Source organism: Pithys albifrons, chromosome 6 (genome assembly GCF_047495875.1).
Source record: "Pithys albifrons albifrons isolate INPA30051 chromosome 6, PitAlb_v1, whole genome shotgun sequence".
In the NCBI taxonomy this organism is placed as follows: Eukaryota; Metazoa; Chordata; class Aves; order Passeriformes; family Thamnophilidae; genus Pithys; species Pithys albifrons.
In genome coordinates, this window is record NC_092463.1 from 16,127,455 (window position 1) to 16,144,335 (window position 16,881).

Here is a 16,881-nt window from a genome sequence, read left to right on the forward strand (position 1 = left end):
AGACGAGGGGAGCCGTGCGCGGAAAGGACTGCCTCGATGGGCTTGAAAAATCACTGCAGCAGCGGCGGCGCCGGCGGGCAGGGGGCAGATGCAATTCCCGGGCTGCGCGGCCGCGCTGCTTCCCCCTCCTCTCCCCTCCGGCTCCGGCCCCGACACCGGCCCTGCCCCTTTTCCTCCGCTCCCGGCTCCAAACTTTTTCCGCCGCCCGGTCACCCCCGCGGGTGTGAGGGAGCCCCGGGCTCAGCGGTGAGCGCCGGCCTGGGAGCCCCCGGCATGAGCAGGCTGCCGGCGGTGAGCGCCGGAGCATCCCAGGAAGGGGGAGCCGGCGGGGCGGGCGGGGGAGAGAGGCGGGCAGGGCGGGCGTGGAGGCGCGTCTCCCTGATAAAGGAGCAGGGACTTGCAGGGCTCTGGGTTTTCCCGACCACTCTTTCCCCTCCCCACCCGCCCATCTGCCTGCCTCCCTCCCCCCCTCCTTCTCTCCCGCCTTCCCTCCCTCCCCTCCAGAATTAAAGTTGGGACAGTCGCGCTCCGGGCATGGGTGCGAGCCAACGCCTGTGCTGCCGGCTCGCTCTGCTCCCTCCCCAGGTCGCCCGGACCCCGCGCCCCCGCCCGCCCGCCCAGGAGGGATGCTGCTCCGGCAGCTGCTGGGGCTGCTCCGCTGCTGCTGGTCCTCCCTGCTGCTGCACTGTGCCCTCCACCCGCTCTGGGGTTCCCTCCAGGTAGGGCCGCCCGAGCCCGCTCGCAGCTGCGGGGCGCGGGGGACGGCGGGGCCGGGGCCGGGGCGGGGGTAGGGGCAGAGGCAGAGCAGGGTTGCGGGCAGAGCCCCTCTGGCATCCCCGGCACTGCGAGGAGGAGGCCGTGGCGGGGCAGTGGTCGTGCAGGCGGCCCCCGAGCAGGGTGAGCTGTTGCTTCCCCTGGCGCGGGCCCCCCTTGCCGGGTGCTGTGGGACGGCGGGTGTGCGGGACGGGCGACCGGTGCCAGCCCCGGAGCGGCGAACTCGGTCCGAGAGTGGTCGGTCCGTGCAGGATGGAGTTGACTTTCTTCGGCGCGCTGGCAGCCAGAGGGTTGGGAAGCGCATTTTGCTGTAGGTGGCAAGATGCACTGAAAGATGCAGTGGCGGAGCGGAGCCCCGGCGGTCTTGGCTTGCCGTGGGTTTTCGATGTTGATTGCAAATTGAGGATTCTCTTGCATTAAGGGCTGAATCAGCTTTTGTCAACTCCGACACTGTGGTGTTGTGTGACCTTGGTTGTAATGTGGGGTGACCAACAAGAGAGACTGGGAGAAATTGTTATACAGTGAGGGAGAGCACCCATCCAGTTTGGAGACTCAGAGCAGCAGCAAAGCTCAACTCCAATGCGTCACTTCGATATTTTAGTGTTTATTTATAATATATGTCCTCAGGGAAGTGATTGATGAGCCAGCAAAGTGCCGTTCAAGAACAGGCCAATTACGGTTTCTTTCTTGGAGAAAACACAGTGTAGACTCCACATCTTTTACTCCTTGATCTAAACTTAGTGACTCCCAAGAGAGTAAAGAGAGATGTTGTTTGTTTTAGCATCTTGTCTCTTGCCATGAATGATAAAGAGGATTTGTGCTCCTTACAGATTAAAATGAACAGAAATACAATAAAAACAACTTCCTTTAAACCAATTCCCCCGTCATAAAAATCACTGCCAGCGTTACTTTCCTTCTGTCCTGCTCAAGTATTTATGTAGCTAAGCTTAAGTTAAAACTATAACTGCATTTTTCAGGGAAGCACAGTCATGTGAAAAGAGATGCCTTGTACAAACTCTCTCCTGTAATCAGTCAATCAAGTATTTAAAAAAACCCAAACTTGCCTAAACATCTTTCTGACAAACTACTCAGGTGACCTAAGACAATCTTTCAGAAATAATTCTGTTAATAAAAATTGAAACAGGATCTCAGCTTTTCCTTGCCGTAATTTGGAAGTTTTGTTGTCCCATTCATCAACTGTACTTGTGTTATTGCCAGCTGTTCTTTGGAAAAGCAAGCAATAAAGCTGTTCATCCTCAAGCTTCTTTCCAGTCTTCTCAAAACTAGGCTTTATCTAGGGCTCCCATCAGCAGGTACCAATGGGAAAGGCAGGTGTGGAGTGATCACCTGCATGCCAGCCTTCCATCCTTCCTGTAACTGAAACTCCTTCATCTTTTAACTCCTCCCATGATTCCCTTCCCCCGTTGAGATATAATCCTTGCTCTTATCTTCAAAGTCGCACAAGCCATGTTCTCCTTGACTAATTCTGTAATGTCACATCATGTTGCTCGCCTGCCCCTGCTCCATCTATAGCAACCATCTCACGTCTCTTCTCCCAGCCCCTCTTCACCCATTCATCTGTGCAATGACTTGTGTGTGGCATGGTCTTCCCCTCACCTCTTTGCATTCCCTCCTTAGGCCCTGCCTTGAGACTCTCAAGAGAGTCAGTCAGCTGCTAATCAAAAGAGAAGCATTTATTTTATTAAAAGCAAAACAAAAACAACATCCACAATCTTTTTTCATTAGCCTGGTAGCCAGCTCTGTGACAAGAAAGAAAGGATGATTCTGTCTGAGGCTTTTGACATAATTAAGAAAACAGAGCAGTAAGGCTAATGATAAATAGCAGGGTCACGTTTTTTCTGGTTTCATAAACATGGATCTGGATTAACTCTGATGTGAATTACACAGAGCTGTCCTGGGATTTACGCAGCAGTGGTGAGACCTTACCTCTGTAGACTGCTTCCAAGAGACAAAGCTCTTGCCACATCAGCAGGCTTTTAGAGGTCTCTGTGCCTTTTCAGTTAATTGCACTTTTCTTTTAAAGCTTTCCTCCTTTTACCTGATTAAGAAAGTTGCAAGAGGGCCACCCTCCAGGGAATGTATTAATCCTCTTTTCCCATCCCATTCTGTAGTACATGCTCAGGGACTGCTGATCACATGGGACTCTATGAAATACTAAACAGCTCTGACCACATACAGATTTATTCCTCCGTTCCATGCAAAGTAGGACTAGGACTACTGTTTCTAAAGGAAATCTTGGATTAAAGAGAAATATGCCACAGGCACAAACTTCAATGGAGACTGCAAAAGGAATCTGTCAGATACAATTTTCTGTTGTTTTTTCCCTGGACACTTGTGGATCAGATTTTCATTTCCATAAGTATTTTAAAGCATTTTTCCTGTTTGCAAAACATGTTCACATCAAATGCAAAAATTCATAGTCAACTCTAGATATTTTCAGAGCAGAGAAAAAATTGCACCAGCTCGAAATCCAGGCTACATATGTCTAGACTGGCCAGCTGCTGAGTGTTTTAAGGAAGATTCATGCCAAACAATTAACCAAGTTTTAGTCATGCCAAGAAGACATGTTCATGGCTTCTCCAGCACAGGGAGGAATGGCTGGAAGGTGCAGAGGTAATAGCTAGTAAGCCTTGAGAGGTCCATCTCCAGAGATGACCCCTTGCCAAGGCAACTTGGGTGCTACAAACTGCCAGCCGGGGGTGTTTCTAGTTATGCCTTATCTGCAAAGGGCTTCCAAAGCCATTCTGGGACCATGGATGTGTCCAGCAGAACAAGCAAGCAGTAAAGTTTGAGGCCAGATTAAATTAGCAGACCTGGCCAGACAAAGATTAGGCTCTTTCAACATGCCTTTTTTCCCCTGCCTCACACTGTAAAGGCAGCTTTCTTTGAATTGTGTACAGTAAGAAAGAAACATGGAGTATTATTTCATCATCTTCTGCCAGACCAAGATTGTTCCCTAAAGCATGTTTTCTAGTGAATTGGTCTGCTTACCTTTAGGAGACAAAAGCGATAGCCTTAATTTCTTTCATAAGGAGACTAATAGACATCAACAGGGTTTTTTTTTCCCTTGAAAAGAAGCCAAATGTCTTTCTCTTTTTTTAATTCTGTCTTGCTACTGTTATCTACTGTTTTATGTTACTGTTACTATTCTAGGTTCTTGGAGCAGACCTTGGCTATTTCTCTCCTCCTCAAGGCCCTCAACCTCAATTTGAGTCTTTCCTTTTCCTGCCAGATTTCAGCCAACTTACAATATTTGTTATTTAAAACTAACCCTCTAAGACAAACCCCTGGAAAGATAATATCTGTGTTCCTGTAGGTATCTTCTAACAACAAGACATTTTACTTAGTGACTAGAGAAGGGAAACAAACAGGTAGTAAACCCCAGGCTTTTAAATGTCAGTTCTTTCTTGACTATTTGAAAATAATCATAGGGGATTTTCATAAAGGTTCAGGTTAAGGTATTGAGAGAAAAAGCAAATTAATTTCTTCTGCTTTTTTTTCTTTATTTCCCCAAAATAATACTTTTAAAATAGAAACAAGCAGGAAGTGGCTGGTCATGTATAGGGTTACTCTTGTCTGCAGAGTAATTGAGAAAATTATCCACTGGTTTCTGAGGATGCTGTATTACCACCCTAAGGTAGGAGAGCCTCCAGGGATTTAAAAGCGGTCAAGAGCTCTAAAAAAAAAAGACAGAGCAAGCCTTTGGTTCTGGTTGATTTTAAGTTAGAGCAATAAGTCAACGTAGCTTTGCCATACCAGCACCATTTTCAGACTTACATACACAAAGCTGCTTCTGGTTTGCAAAGGAAGCAAAGTACTCCAAGTCTGCTCAATGTTATTCTACTCTTTCCCATTGCACTCACTCGTGTGAGACTGCAGTGAGCTCATAGGATTCAATAACCAAGGATCTTAGGGGACTGTAGTTAATATTTAAAAGGAGTTAATAGTTGCTTCCTAATCATTTGCTGGGACCAGTGGGGAGATGTTACCATACCTCCTTCTGTCAGCACAGTAAATGTTGTCACACCCATTCAACAAGGAGGTACCCCGTGGGCACTGCATGGAGGGGATGCTCTTCTCACCAGGTTCTTCCTGGGAGTGTGCCTAGCACCCCAACCCCACATGTGAGCAGGATTGGAAGAGCGAGGCAGTTGGGAGGATATACTGCTGCCTGGGATCACTTTCTTTAAAAATAAATAAACCTGCTTAGCAGACAGATTTATTACCAGTCATGAGGGATTATGCAGCGGAGTCACTTTGATTCATTAGAGCATTCAGAGAGTTTGTGTAAGTTCCTGGAAGCTGTCTGAGGTGGTCTTTAACCATCCTATTGCTGTTACCTGATGGTGAAGGGAAAACTTGGAAAGCACTTGTGCTGGATTTGTTTTTCCCTATGTTTGGTAATAGATTTTGACAAGCTGTTTAAAGAACTGACTCTCTTCTGCCTTATGCTGTGCTGAGCCGTCCTTCCGACTCAGCTACACGTAGACTCTTCAATTCTTTCCTCCTGCCCTCCCTATAATATTTAATCAACAAAGCCTTACCTCCATTTCCCTGAGGCCAGAGTAATGCGTCTTTCTGCATTTAGAAACCTCCTACGCATGTGAACATGTCCTTTGTGCAGTGATGTTGTTTTAATTAGCCGCATCTCTTTTTGGCCAGAAATATAAAATGACTGTGTACAGCTTTCCTGCAGCCAAGAGGCAGTGCAGCCCCCTTGGTGCCAGCTGTGGGTAGTCAGAGGGGCATTCTGGCTGTGCTGGGAGCTAGGGTCGAAAGGGGAGAGAGAGAGACTGTGTGCCCAGAGCTGGCAGGGAAGGGAAGGGAAACAAAGCTTGGACGGAAGAGAGAAGCAGGCAGAAGGCAACCCTGGGTGACCCTGGGGATAGGCAGAGAGGCAGAAGAAGCCTGCCTAAAACAGATCAGAAAGCCTGGCATGAGACATCCTCTTTGTAATGGCTGACATGTCCTGGAAAAAAGCTGATTACAGAATATGATGTTAGGCCAAAACTATTAGGACAATAACCCGCCTGAGACCAAACTGCACAAGGCAATAGTTGAATGCAAGCATTCAGCATGTGCTAGCATAGTTTCTGCAAGACACAAGTCTATCCCAGGCAGTCTCCTGATACTTATAGTCAAAGTGCTTGTTAGATAACATGCTTATTAATCTTTTACACTTTGTTTTGTCTCCTTAAAATTGTATCCAGTATTTTTCATCTAAGTCATTCAGAAAGACCTGACTTAGAGATCTCTGAAGTTAATATCTCTCAGAAGCTTCTGTGATGCTCAGCAAATTTGCTTTCCATTAGGGACTGACTCCATTTTGTAACATTATATTAGGAATTTTACTGAATATTCCTTAAATCCCTAGTTATGTAAATACTATTGATGATAATAAAAAATATGCTGTTAATAAATGGTCCTTGTCATGACTAGATCAAGCTGTTGAATATATCCTATACCAATACTGGCTAAGTCATTGTCCATTGCCAAGCAATGCCCACACTTGGGTTCTGCAATGCCTCATCTTCAGTTTTATTATTAGCCAACACTGCATGCTGCACAGGTTACAATGTGGCATTTCCATTTTACCATGCCATTGCTATGGTCCAGAGATGAGTAAAATATGGGTTCCCTCTCCTCTTGGTGGGAAGTGAAACACCCTGTGAAATGCTCTCTGAACATCAAAGTGATGCTGGCAAAGCAGAGGAGAGTTGTCCTCGGGCTTTCAGTTCTGCCATAAGGAAAATGAACATAATCCTGACCCTAACTATCTTGTAATTTTTTATTAGGTCTCTTTGGCTTGCAGCAAGGACCCTGTGAATAATGAATGCTGCTAGATGGCTTTCCTACAGAAAGAAGGCTTATGCAATCATATTCCCTGCCACTGCCTGCCTTCTCCTTACCCCATAATTACTCAAAAACCAGCTGGCCAATTTCAACCAAATTTGACAGAGGGAAAGACGTCTTGAAGATGTTGTGTTAAGTAAAAAAATAGAAAAATTGGGAAGCATGTAGGGAAAAGACACTCTTGTAGTCGCCTTTGTGAGGAATGTGAGCTCAGTCCTCACTACAGGACTGCAGTGCCACTTGAGTACTCAAGAAACACATTCATGGAAAATCAGTTGTCACTGTTCTGCTGCTCATGCAATGACTTGTTTCTTCACAGATCACTCAGGGTGAGCCGCAGAAGTCATGCTCCAAGCCTGTAGCAGAAAAAGTTACAGAGAGCTGCCAGGAAATTTGCCAGTGCAGGCCACCTCCACTGTTACCACCACCTCCTCCACCTCCACCGCCCCCAAGGTTGCTGGCGGTGCCGAGTAAGTAGCCACTGGTACAGTTGTGGTGTGCTGAAGGAGAGCAAAGTGATGGGGACACCCAGACAGACACAAGGAGAAAGGATGTGGGAGATGGCATATCTTGTTTGTCATTTTCCACTTTGCAAATGGAGGAAGAAATGTTGTCAGTAGAGATGGAGATCTGTTTTCTGATCAATGAATAATGCTTGGCTTTTGGAGAACAGCCAGAGAAATTCCCTCCTATCAATGTGTTATATACGATTCCCTAGTTTTAAATGGTTTCCTAATCCCCTAGCCCTGGGAAATGCTTTCTTATGGAGACAGCACTGTGCTGCCCCTTGATTTGCATAAACTCCTTTTACACCACGTGGGCAGCTTGAGGATCTGGGTACTCCAAGACAAATTAATTACAACTGTTACAAAAATCAGAGGCATATCAGGAGTCAATGTTCAGTGAGCAGTTTTCCCACTAGTGCCATACAGGCTAAGACTCCTCTATTACTCTTCATACAAATCAGTGCTCCCCATCCTTATCCTGTCCATGTGAGCTCCTCCTAAATTTCCGGGCATGCATCCCCATGTCCAGCACATCTGTTTCCTTCAGCAGTGCCTGTTGCCTTCCGCATGAGTGTTCCCATGATCCCTAATGCACAGACCATTTCTGGAGAATGATAGCTGTGCTGGTGGTCTGAGGAGAGGCAGTCCCTGTGCTGTGGGACAGACGTTGCCAGTGCTATATGCACTTACTGGGTGCAGGAACATGGACTAGGTCCTGGGTATTTGGTATTCCAGCAAATATCCTTAACACTTATGCATTTCCCAAATTCATCTCTCCCTATAAGGCTGCCTATTAATTCATTTCCCTGCTTACATAAACTCTCCTGGGAGCAGTGTTGCAAAGTATATCTAGTATCCTCAGCACTCCCCCAAGCTAAAATAAATCATTAGATATCATCATTTGGCTGTTTCTCTTTATTGGTGTCATCTCCAGATGTGCAGAAGATATGGAGGCTTCTGCACAGCTTTTAGTTGGCAGAGGACAGGCAGAATTTTTCTGTGTCTTTTCTGCCAGGAGCATGCTTTTTACTTGTGCTACACTGCAGAAAATTAAGGCAAAGGCAGAGAAAAACCAACAGAGAAACACTTGGGAAAGGAAGTACAAAGACAGCTGAGAAAGCAGAGAGGGATGTTTTGTCTATCAGGAAAAATCTCTTTCAATGTTCAGGAAAATGTTGTGGGCAGTAATATTGAAAATTACCTTGATCTTTGTATCACAACCAGAAAATTAGATACTTTGCCACTGTGTTTTCTTGGAACTGGGGTACCCTGTTGCCCTGAGGGAGACAAGAACAGCCCTTCTGTCCAGCTGCACTGGGAAGGGGGATACTGCTGCCAGGCTGCTTCCCCTCCCTGGGTTGCCATCAGGCAGCTGCTCTGAGTGCATAGATTTGTCTTCTGTGAAGTGGGAAAGAAATCATGTCAGAAAAAAAGGAAAGAGGAACAAGAAATCAAATGGGTCTGTGACTAGGGTAGCCTGATTTTTACTCAGCCTGGATTGCCAGGTGCTAACCCAGTTCTAAAAAGGAGCTATATAAATCCAGATGACTATTATTTAAGCAAGTAACTTCGTTTGAAATACAATGAGAAAAATACATTACACTTTTCTTTCACCAGTAAGCTTTCAAGTAGCAATCACGTGCCTCATCTTGAAAGATGCTTTCGTTACTATCAGCTGTCTAGGCACTGTGATTTAGCCCACATGTACAGCAATCCCCATCCTTGTGATTAGGAACAAGCCTGGTGGTTAAATATTGATGTTATAGACACCACTTTTAAATGGTATTCAGAGGAGAGGGCAGTAAAGAGCCAAGACAGGCTATTGGGAAGTGGTCGATGCTAGACTTGCACTTTGCACTTTCTAAGTGATTAAAGTTTGGTATTGGAAAGACATCAGGAAAAAAGCAGCAGCCCAGAAGCTGCAAGATTTTTACCTTTACAATGTACAGTGTGTGCCCCATGAGGCACTCCATAAAGATGCTGGCATTGCTTTCAGAGCTTTGCAAGCCACAAAAGGCTGCAGTCTACTGTCCTTAAAAGCTCTCTCTGCAATCAAACTGAATCTTCCTGGAGGTTTAGATCAACTCTAAAATAGCTACTGTGGTTTGGGCTGAATGATTAAAGCCAGGAGATTCAGAATTCCTATCTATCCAGTCACTGCAGACACTGACAGTTTAGTTATCTGCTAAATGAAGCCATCTAGTGCTATTTGATGTGCTATCGAGCTGCTGCTGTGGAAAACCGTGCCCTCTCTATTAGTCCCACCTGAATGTTTTTGCAAACTCTGCTTGGTTGTATGGGATGGCACTGGGTAACTTTGTTAGCAGTTGAATGTTACTCCTTACAAGGCTATTACTGTGCTTGAGGACAACTGAGGATTTTCAGGAACAGTTAGAGAATGACAGAATATGCTAAACTGGAAGGGACCCATAAGGATAATCAAGTCCAACCCTTAGCCCTGCACAGGACCATTCCCCAAGACTCACACCATGTGCCTGAGAGTATCGTCCAACCGCTTCTTGAACTCTGTCAGGCTTGGTGCTGCAACTACTCACTTGGGCAGCCTTTTCCAGAACCCAACCACCCTCTGGGTGAAGAACCTTTTCCTAATATACAGCCTAAACCTCCCCTGACACAATTTCATACCATTCCCTGTCACTGGTCACTACAGAGACTAGATCAGTGCCTTTCCCTCCCCTTCCCTTCATGAGGAAGTTGTAATTGCAAGTAGGTCTCCCCTCAGCCCCCTCCAGGCTGAACAGACCAGGTGACCTCAGCTGCTCCTCAGATGGCTTCCTCTCAAGGCCCTTCACCATCTTTGTTGTCCTCCTTTGGATGCTTTTTAAGAGCTTAATATCTTTCTTATATTGAGGTGCCCAAAACTGCACACAATATTCAAGGTGAGGTTGCCCCAGTGCAGAGCAGAGCGGGACAATCCCCTCCCTCAACAGGCTGACAGTGCTTTGCCCCCCAAGACACGGTTGGCGCTCCTGGCTGCCAGGGCACTGCTGACTCAGATTTAACTTGCCATTGGTCAGAACTCCCAGGTCCCTTTCCATGGCACTGCTTTCCAGCATCTCATTCCCCAGTCTGTCCATATATCCAGGTTTGCCCCATTCCAAGTGCCAAATCCAGCACTTTCCCTTGTTGAACCTCATGTTGTTGGTGATTTCCCAGTTCTCTAATTTGTTCAGGTCTCCCTGTCTTCGAGGGAGTCAACAGCTCCTCCCAGTTCTGTGTCATCTGCAAACTTGCTTAGTGTCCCTTCCAGTCCTTTATCCAAGTCATTTATGAAGATGTTGAAGAGCACAGTGCCTAAGATGAAGCCCTGCAGAACTCCACTAGTAACAGGTCACCAGTCTGATGTTACTCTGTTCACTGTAACTCTTTGTGCTGGACTCATGAGCCAATTGCTCACCCACCACATGATGTGTTTATCCAGCTGTGTGCTGGACATTTTGTCCAGAAGGATCCTATGAGAGACAGCATCAAAAGCTTTACTGAAATCGAAAAAGATTGTATCAGTTAGCAGTGTGTTTAGTTAGCAGTGTGTTTAGTGTCTCTTTAGGCATTTCGATATTGACAGGTTGATCTAGCAACAAATCTTTGGCTCTGCTTCCTGTAGACAGATTTATACAAAATTTATTAAATGTGAATTCCAGAATTCACATATAATAACTGGCAAATGTTTGTTTACTCTGAGGGGAAATAAGCTAATTCCCTCTACAGAAAACATGTAGCATCACACACAGCTTCGCAGGCAATCTAAACCCATGATCAGTCTTAGGAATACCAGCTTTCCAGGCTTTAGGATACACCTGCCTCTTACAGCCATGTATTTACAACAGGAATGTGTGAGTGTCTAAATTAAGGCTACCATCAGCCATGCTGCCCCCTGTGGATGCTGCTTCTCTCAGTATTGCTGGTTCACCCTTATCTTCTTCTGCAACATGGGACATATGGAGTAGTTGAGCTCCCTGAGCTTATTCCAGATGCAGTTTTTGGGGGTCCCATTGAGATACTGCTGTCTTGTTCGGTATAGATGTGTATCTCACTGAGGGTCTGCAGTGAGAGGCACTCCATCCTGTGTTAGATGTAACTGTGATGGTGGGGATTGTGTGACAAAGTGGTGAGGACTGTCGGGAGACATGGTCACTGAGCCGATGGAGGTTCCTCCAGACAGTCTGGCATGTTGATGTTTCCAGAGAAACTCCCCTCATGCAAGTAGCAGCCTGCTCTTTAACCCAAGCCTAGAAAACTGCTTGTTGATAAAGTGAAGGGAAAGCTCATGAGACTCTGAGGTGCCTAAGGCCAACTTAGCTTAGATGCTGACAGCAAAGGAAGGAAGAACTTTCAATGAAATTGAGTGTATTCCCTAGATATGGCTGTAATGACCTGAAGGAGATAGAGGTGCTCGGAACCTGGCCTTTAATTAACTGTGTCTTTTCCACCCCATCTCCTTTCCTTGTCTCTGGATTTCAGCCAGGACTAAGATAAGGTGGGTGGAGTACTTGTTTAGGCAGCATTTCTAACCAATCTTCATGGACCCATGAGATTAAGCTAGTTCAAATGATGTTGACCCTTAAAAATTTAAAAAACTGCTGTAGTCAACCCTTAAATACTCTGTGAGCATGCAGGTTTCTCCAGGGGCATTGCAAAGAAGAAAGGACTTTATTTGAAAATAAAAGGCAGGCTTTCAAAACAGGAAATGGATAGAGCTAGACATACACTGCAGTCAGTGTCAGTTTTAGCCTGTGTAAGGTCTGAGAAAAAAAATAATTCAGAAGTTACTTCTTTAAAATGGTGCAATAAAGAGAAAGGATGTTCTGCATGAACTCACTTGTTGGTGAGCAACATTTGCTACCTCTGCTCTACCCATCTCCTGTGTTGGGTGAGGAGTCCATGGTACTGCCATCTGCCCTCTGTATGATGGGAGGGTTCAGTCAAATATTGCTTCAGTCAAAATTTATTTAGAGGATAAAACTTAAGCTGAGTCTGGATACAACTGAGTCTGGAACCAATCTCTGACTTACTGCATGCTTGCATGTAGGTACACAGTGAAGTCTTTGCATCTTCTGACCTCAGTGAAAGTTTGTCCTGAGCTCTCAGTTGAGATCAAGCATAATCACATCAGCCAGAGTGAATGACATCACTACAGAGGACTCTAATCTCCATGCACTAATTGTACAATTCTGTTTTTCAAGGTGAAATCTTTATCTTTGGAGATAGAGCATCTAATTAACTAATTATTTGGACTGGTGAAAGTGCCAAAATAAAAATGACCAACTGCAGGAAGGGTGAAACGTTTTGGCAACTGTATAAGCTCAGATGTACAGCTTAATTTCAGAAAGCATGGAGAGTCCCTTCAGTGCAAATAGGAAAGCTAAGGACGTTTGGATCTTTTGGGACAGGCAATAGAATCATGGAATGGGTCAGGTTAAAAGGGACCTTGAAGACCATCTAATTCAAACCTCTTTGCCATGGGCAAGGACACTTTCACTAGAGGTTGCTCAAAGCCCTATCCTACCTGGCCTTGAACCCTTCCAGGGAGGGAGCATCTACAATTTCTCTGGGCAGTCTGTTCTAGTGCCTCATCACCCTCACAGTAAAGGATTTCTTTGTAATGTCTAAATTTATGTTCTTTCCATTTAAGTGCAATACCCCTTGTCTTTATTCCCACATGCCCTGGTAAAATGCCCTTCTCCGGCTTTCTTGTAGGCTTCCTTCAGGTAGGTACCTTCACATCCCCCTTATGTTCGCCCCTCAGAGCTGATCATGGTACTGCAGGGGGAGTCTCATGAGAGTGGTGTAGAGAGAGGAATTACATCCCTTAGCCTGGTAGTCACACTTATATTCATGCAGCCCAGGCCATGGTTGGCTTTCTGGGCTGCCAGCTCACATTGCTTCTTGTCCACCAATATCCCCAAGTCTTTCACCTCAGAGCTGCTCTTAATCCGTTCTCTGCCCAGCCTGTGTTTGTGCTTAGAATTGCCCTGCCCCAAGTGCTGGACCTTGTTGAACTTCACAACGTTTGCACAGGTCCACGTCTCAAGCCTGTCCAGGTCCTTCGGGTTGGCACCTCTTCACTTTGGGTGGCATCTGTTCCCTCCAGTGTGTTGACTGCATGACATATCTTCATGTTGCTGGCAAACTTGCTGAGGGTGCACTCAATCCCACTGTCTGTGTTACCCACACAGATGTTAAACAGTGCTGGTCCTAATAACAGCGCTGCAGTACACCACTCATCACTGGACAGTCACAATATGTGTATATTAGGCAGGAATATGAAGTACAGGAACAGGTTGGAACTTCTTAAATTTTCAGTAGGTTTTCAAGCAACTGAAGTTTTCAGGTTTGGTTTCCTAACTGTTAAAATAGTCTTTGACAGCAGGAAGTTATTGTGGAAATAAAAATTGTATGGCTCTGCAACACTAAAAAAAAAAAAAAAAGAAAAAAAATGGATTTTCAGAAATTTTTCTAGATCCTCAATGCTGGTGATAGTGTGTACAGTGTGACCCAGTGTAGGTCCAAAGAATGAGTTTGAGCTTTAGGCTGGACAGTCTCCAAATCTCTATTCCAGCAGGAGAGCTGAGCATGGTCCTGACACTTGCTGCATCACTTCTTGTACTACATCTATATGGATGTTGATGTGTTTGCCTACACAATGCCAAAAGGACTTTTGTCCTTGGCAGAGGTATGATTTTCCCCCAGAAGTTGGAGGGAGGTTGTGGTTGCAAAATGAATTGAAATCTTCATTGGGGCCAACATGTGTCCTAAAATAGGAGATGGCAAATAATCAGCTGTAGACAGTCTGGTGTAGGCTGCTGCAATAGGAGTTAAGTGTCTCAGAGAACTCTGACACTTAAGTTTCCCTTTGGTTGGGCATTTTGCCTTGTGAGGGCTTTGCACCTTTACAGACAGCCACTGCAAAACTGCTGGCCCTAAGGGCTCAGCTGGCAGGACCAGCCTTCACCTACTACCCTTCTGCCTGACAGACTAATTCTAAGTAGTTTTGAGATATTTGGACACACTTGAGGAGTCTTGGGTTCATTTCTCCCAAGTGCTGCTGATCAAAGGAATTGTTAGCAAATAGACAGGGCCACGTTTGTTTTAGCATATGGGGAAAATATTTTCCTCCAAACACCATACAACATAGGCTACCAAAACTGAAAAACAGAGAGAGAAGTACAGGAGCCCCAAAATGGTCACAGCTGCATTATCTCCTACATGAGAACATTTATGGTAGTGACTGCTACTGTGAGAGCAAGTCTTGTCTAGACACTGACTTTGTTAAATGCAAACAGAATGCTGAAACAGGGAAGCCCTTCCAGTTTTGGTAACACAGCTGTCATACTGTGAATTGCAGTCTTGTGTGATAGCATTGTTCATAATTTACAAAGCAAAACCAAAATTCAATTCTTGTCTCCTCCCACATACACTTTCATGTTACTGGAGGAATGTGACTCCCAGAACTGGCAGCAGGATTTTGAGACTTTCAGATCTAAGCTGTAATCTAACTCTGCAGCCAGGAGTCATGGATGATGGCACATACAGAGTCTAGTCCGGGTCCCCATCGTGTTGTTTTCACATCATGGACACTACATTCTTTCTTAGCACAGTGAACCAAATCATTAAGCATCCAAAACAGGATTTAACCTGAATTCCCCCACTTAAATCAGAAATGCAATGATTGGATTTTCTGCTTCAAACTGCAGGCACCTCTGATTTTATCAATGAAGACATAAAGAGTCCAAAATCCTGATTATTTTTTTTAATTTAGCACAGTTATTTTTGGTGTAGGAATAAAAGTTAGAAGTCCTCACCTCTCAGTCAAAATGAGAAAATTATTTAGAACATTTCTTAAGCAGCAATCAAATATGAAATTTGAAATAGTTAGCTCATCCAAGATGTTATATTAAGTTTGATGAGCTGGATTAGTGACTAGAAAGCAAGTAAGATAGGAAAGGTTCATGCTAATATTTTTGTGATAGGATTCTGCTGTCACTTGTGCACCTAAAATTTTCCCTGTATTGGGCTGTTGTAAACTCTCTGTATGTGTAAAACACTGGTTAGAACAGACTGTCTATCACAGCTTGCACTGCTTTCCTAATTCAGAGTTTTTCACCACAATAAGTTCTGAAATGTTTTGTCAAATCTAATTGTTATTTGAGCAAGTGATGAATCTTCTCCCTGCTCTGGGACCTTGTGTATTTGTTTTTAATTTTTCATGCAGTAATAAATCTATATAATGGAAAAATCCTCTGTCTTGAAAATACATTTTGAAGTATTTAAAAGTAAGGGGCTCAGGCCAGATTTTGCAGTGCAGGACTCAGTGGCAGTTGTGTTATCTATAGATTAAAAGCATTGCCTAATTTTTAAAAAAGAAGCATCAGATATTAAACTGGTTCTGCCGTAGAGCAGTCCTTTCTACTCTGAGATGCATACTCAAAGAGCTTGATTTTTTAAATTTTTTTTTTTTAAGCAGAAGGCATGGGCTAAGCTGAAGCCATTAATTCCTTCTGTGGATGGCAGTCTATTTATACATGCCTACCATTTCACTCATTAAGAAGCTAACAAATCTTCAGTGAAGTTACTTATGAGACGGGCTGCCGATTTACAAGTAATTGTAGGTTCACCTGCTCCTGGCAGAAGGAGTTGTGCCTCATCTTGACAAGTCAGAAGCAACCGCTTAATTGGCACAAGCTGTTCCAGCAGGGAGGGCTAAGCAGCTGACCTCAGTAAAGTAGACCCTCAGAAATATGTTCTTGTAATGGTTTTGTGCATTGTATTGTGAACATGATACAAAGATGTTGCACTGCTTGTGTAATTGCAACTTACAGGTCATTTTTAAATCCATGGAGCAGATCAAGGAAGCAGCAGTCTGGAAATTTGGGATGTTATTGCAAAGTGAGGGCACAGTGTCTATTAATATGTTATTTACATAGGTTAATAACTGATGCCACTGCCAAATACTGTCATTAATAATTATGCAAGCTAATTTAATACTTCCAGTAGAAAATCATATTACATTATAACCCTGTAAATATAGCAGCAAATTGTTGATTCCTAATTGTTAGTTAAATGAATTGTTTTATATTTTCAAGTGTCTTTTAAATGGAGCTGGTGTTTCATCACTTCATTGCTTAGAAGTATTTTCAGGCAAAGTTCTGTTCCTTGACAAATAAATGCTACTGTTAAACTGGACTTTTACTAATGGAGCGGATTCTCTTGAATCATTCCTGGACATTTTCCTTTTCTTCTGTAAGCAATGAATAATCATAATAATTTCATAGCCACTGTCAAAGGAAATGATAATCAGTGGAGCCCAGGGAGGGTTTGGCTTAACCCTCTCCTCGATTTAGCAAGCTGCAGGTGCTTCACCTCAGCTTTACAGCAGGGGCTGCCTACTGCTGTAGGCTTCAGTAAGGAATGATGGTGCAAGAGCTCACCTGACTGTGCAGGTCTAGACTTCTGTGTAAAGCCTAAGGACAGTGCAGACAGCAACCTGCACCAGTTTGGTTGCATTTGTGACTGTAAGGTAACCTGTGCCTCGACTTTTAGCTTTCAGCGAGTTACAAATGTAGAGTGGTGATTGAGGACTTCATATTGGGCATTTGGCATGGTGAAATGCCTTGATGGTTTAATGTGATGTAATTGCCTTTTTCAGTGTTCTGTGTTTTGTGGAAACAGCATGAAAATTTTTCAGTTGATTAAATGCAAGTTTATT

The 16,881-nt window shown here is 44.5% G+C and overlaps 1 protein-coding gene across 4 annotated transcripts in view; it reads left to right on the plus strand.

The window, feature by feature from the left end:
• Positions 1–240: 240 nt before the first annotated feature.
• PRIMA1 (proline rich membrane anchor 1) overlaps positions 241–16,881 on the plus strand; it is a 53,596-nt gene continuing 36,955 nt past the window's right edge. For 3 of the 4 annotated variants that reach the window (XM_071557622.1, XM_071557621.1, XM_071557619.1), the window contains exons 1-2: positions 403–719; positions 6,968–7,118. In XM_071557622.1, the coding sequence (XP_071413723.1) occupies positions 627–719; positions 6,968–7,118 (244 nt within the window). In that variant the 5' untranslated portion in view covers positions 403–626. Of the gene's footprint in view, positions 247–402; positions 720–6,967; positions 7,119–16,881 lie in introns of those variants that run through there. The other variant, XM_071557618.1, reaches the window with a different exon arrangement.